Source organism: Neopelma chrysocephalum, unplaced genomic scaffold (genome assembly GCF_003984885.1).
Source record: "Neopelma chrysocephalum unplaced genomic scaffold, ASM398488v2 Primary Assembly neopelma1_74, whole genome shotgun sequence".
Lineage (NCBI taxonomy): Eukaryota > Metazoa > Chordata > Aves > Passeriformes > Pipridae > Neopelma > Neopelma chrysocephalum.
The window spans coordinates 624,304-625,846 of NW_020897735.1; the positions used below are offsets into that span (position 1 = coordinate 624,304).

The 1,543-nt window shown below is 73.0% G+C and overlaps 1 protein-coding gene across 1 annotated transcript in view; it reads left to right on the plus strand.

The window, feature by feature from the left end:
* Positions 1–891: 891 nt before the first annotated feature.
* Positions 892–1,543, plus strand: part of TPRN (taperin) — a 22,461-nt gene continuing 21,809 nt past the window's right edge. The window contains exon 1 of the mRNA XM_027687921.1: positions 892–1,521. Coding sequence (XP_027543722.1) covers positions 892–1,521 — 630 coding nt within the window. The remainder of the gene's footprint in view (positions 1,522–1,543) is intronic.

Sequence of the window (1,543 nt, forward strand, 5' to 3'; positions counted from 1 at the left end):
GCCGCTGTGGGAGGTGTGGGAAGTCCTGCACTGACCTGTCATCGTTTCCTGATCGCTCAGAATTCCCAAAGACACCTGCAGGTGGCTGATAACAGGCACTGACTGGAAATAACGCCACGGCGGCACTTTTGTACTCAACAAGTGGCTGTTGATGAGTCACAGAATAGGGGCTGGAAGGGACCTCTGGAGAGCGTCCAGTCCGACTCCCTGCCAAGGCAGGGTCACCTAGAGCAAGTGACACACGGACACATCCAGGTGGGTTTGGAATGTCTCCAAGAGAAGGAGACTCCACGACGTCCCATGGCAGCCTGAAGAGCGAAGCCGGTGGGAAAATTGCTTTCCCTGCTTTACTGCCACGTGCCGTGGAAAGTCCCACTTGTCTCCATCAGAGCTCTCCCTACAGCACTCCTCTGACGGGATGGGTGGGATGGACACTGCTCTGGCACCCGGGGCTGGTTCCCTGCCCACCACGGCCGCTCCTGCCCAGGCACCTGCCGGATTATGGTCAAGATCCCATGAGTGACCCCCAAGGGCGATTTTCTCTCCTGTCCTGGCCTGGTGCCCCGCGGGCCGGTCCGGGATGGGGGGAAAGGGCAGATGTGGGTGTTCAGGGTTCTTTGTGTCGGTCACCGTGGCCCGCGTGAGGCCGAGACCCCGCGGGCCGGGGGCTCCCGTGTGCGAGGGGAGGGCGGTGCGGGCGGCGGGCCCGGCCGGTCCCCAGCCCCGGGGATGCTCCCCTGGGCGAGTCACACCCCGGGCCGGGGCCGGGCGGGGCGGAGCGCTCAGAGCGGCCGGGATGGGGCAGCCCCCGCCCCGCCAGGCCCGGGGGCGGTGCCGCAGGGCCGGCCCGGCGCGGCGGGGCCCGGCCCGCAGAGCCCCAGCGCCGCCGCCATGAGCAGCGCGGAGCCGCCGCTCGGCGCCGGGCCGCGGGCTCAGCCCGCCTGGCAGCGGGAGATCCTGGAGCGCAAGCGGGCCAAGCTGGTGGGGGCGGGCGGCGAGCCCGAGCCGCCCGCCGGGGAGCGGCTGGTGGTGGCCGAGAGCCTGGGCCCGCTCCGCGAGAACCCCTTCATGCGGCTGGAGAGCGAGCGCCGCCGGCTGCGGCAGGGGCGGCCCGGGCCCGGCGCGGCGGCGCGGCCGCTGCAGCAGCTGCTGGAGCTGTACAGCGCCGTGCCCGGGATCCGCACCATCCGCGCCGACAACATCCTCATCATCGAGTCCCGCACCGACCCCGCCGCCTGCTTCGCCGCGGGGGACGCGCCGCCCGCCCGCCGCCGGGACCCGGCCGGCCCCGACCCGCTGCGGGAGCTGCTGGCCCGGCGCGGGGCCGCGCTCGCCGAGATCCGCGCAGACCAGGTCGTCATCTACGAGACGACCGAGCCGCCGGAGCCGCCCGAGGCGGCCGAGCCGGGCACCGTCAGCCGCCTCCTGGAGAAGTTCGGGCAGCGCCCGCGGGGCCGCCGCCGGCGCGGGGGGGACGCGCTGAGCGGGACCGGCGCCGGCGGGGCCGCGGCTCCTCCGCAGGTGGGACCGGGCGCTGCCCGGG